This window comes from Schistosoma mansoni (assembly GCF_000237925.1).
Source record: "Schistosoma mansoni, WGS project CABG00000000 data, supercontig 0269, strain Puerto Rico, whole genome shotgun sequence".
NCBI lineage: Eukaryota > Metazoa > Platyhelminthes > Trematoda > Strigeidida > Schistosomatidae > Schistosoma > Schistosoma mansoni.
The window spans coordinates 7932-9564 of record NW_017386132.1 but is presented as its reverse complement, the minus strand read 5'-3'; the positions used below and the strand labels follow the sequence as shown (position 1 = coordinate 9564).

Below are 1633 nucleotides of genomic sequence, written 5' to 3'. Positions count from 1 at the left end.
GGTTTCCCAAGCAGGTTAAACGTTTCTCTAGACACTAGGGTGATATCGGATGCTGTGTCAATTTGGAGACGAGCCGCTATACCACTAATCTGGATCGTTACAGTATCATCAGTAGTAAAAATAATTAAGTAAAGATAACATGATTCACAAAGAGAGATTAAGTTTTCAGGGCAAAAAATGCACAATAATTTTAAGACTCAGAATCCAAGGTGTTAACAAAGAGAAAAGTATTTGCGCCCTTGACACCAATTCTGACCAACGTCACTCAACGTCTCAGAGTAGTGGTCACGATAATCACATGAATCCAAACCAGGTAGTCTGCATCAACCAGCACGACTCAGCCTAATAGTAAATGACTTCATGAACTGATTCCATGTGTTGGTTTGAGCGGCCCTATCCTCCTTCCAACACACTCCTACACTAAACATTAAGCACCTAAGCAGACAATTATTGGACCTACGTAAAACATTTCCAAGTGCTGAAAATATCGTCACGAATCAATTAACACTAAATATCAAGACAAATTTGTCTATAAATAGTTTTTTTAAATGACTCTGGCTATATATATATATATATATATATATATATATGGCTTGGGATTATAGATGTACAAAAACGTGTTAAATATTATCAACTTCATAACTAACTTCATTTTCTCGTTTAAAAACCACAATTCGACCGCCATGGTCACCGGTTGCTAAAAAGTCGCCGGTTTTATCATATTCAACACAAGATATAATATCAGCTAAAATAAAGATCGGTAAGCATGAATAAAGAACATTCTACTTTGTTACCTTCATTGACATCTTCACAGGTCCCCTTGATTTGGTTGAAATACCAACCTTCTAAGTTCACTGTAATGAAATGATTGACACATGGAAACAAATATCATTAAAATTGGGAAATAATTCGGCCACACTTATCAGAAAATAAAGCGATTTTTTAGTCGTTACGATGCCGAAATTCCTTTAGTATCTGTAGATTTGAATTCGGCTCTCTGAAAGTTACATCTTTAGTGTCTGATTCTCGAAAACACTTCCATTTTTTTCTCTGAATACCCATGCGTTTCGCCTAATATCAACACTGGTTGGTGCTACAATAAACTATAATTTTTTTGTCTTTTCGATTCATGAAGACTATGTTAGAGAGCCATTACGGGAATAGTGTACTTATTTTCCGAGTGTTGTGTGGTATTTCATTCGCTTGCTGAATCACTAGATTTATAAAACATACTAGTATATGACACTTGTTAACTGTATAAGCTTCAAAAAGAAAACTATAAGATGTAGTTCATCGGTGGGTCGTAATGTCGCAGTTATAAAAAAGGGTCTAAGGGAAACTTCGTCCAAACAACACTGAACTAAGCTCGAAAGTGAACTAACCCAGTCACATTTCAAAACAATGGTATAGTCAGAAACGAACAAAATGAAGTAAAATATAACTAAGTCAATAGCTGAAAAACAAAGCTATGTTTAAGATGTACACAGTAAAACTGTTCATGAAGAGATCCGTTATTGAGAGTAACTTCAAGCTGGAAGGTGTTACTAGACCAGAAATACATAAACCGTAATTAATAATTAGATTTTGGAGACGGAAAACTATAGATAAATTTATACGTATATACGGATGAAAT

At 34.7% G+C, this 1633-nt stretch overlaps 1 protein-coding gene across 1 annotated transcript in view; it reads right to left on the bottom strand.

The window, feature by feature from the left end:
- Nucleotides 1-840, bottom strand: part of Smp_173810 (protein phosphatase pp2a regulatory subunit B,putative) — a gene marked incomplete at both ends in the record, with an annotated part of 16135 nt that extends 15295 nt beyond the window's left edge. The window contains 2 exons of the mRNA XM_018792473.1: nucleotides 648-745; nucleotides 795-840. Of these exons, the coding sequence (XP_018644408.1) occupies nucleotides 648-745; nucleotides 795-840 (144 nt within the window). The remainder of the gene's footprint in view (nucleotides 1-647; nucleotides 746-794) is intronic.
- Between the last annotated feature and the right edge of the window lie 793 nt (nucleotides 841-1633).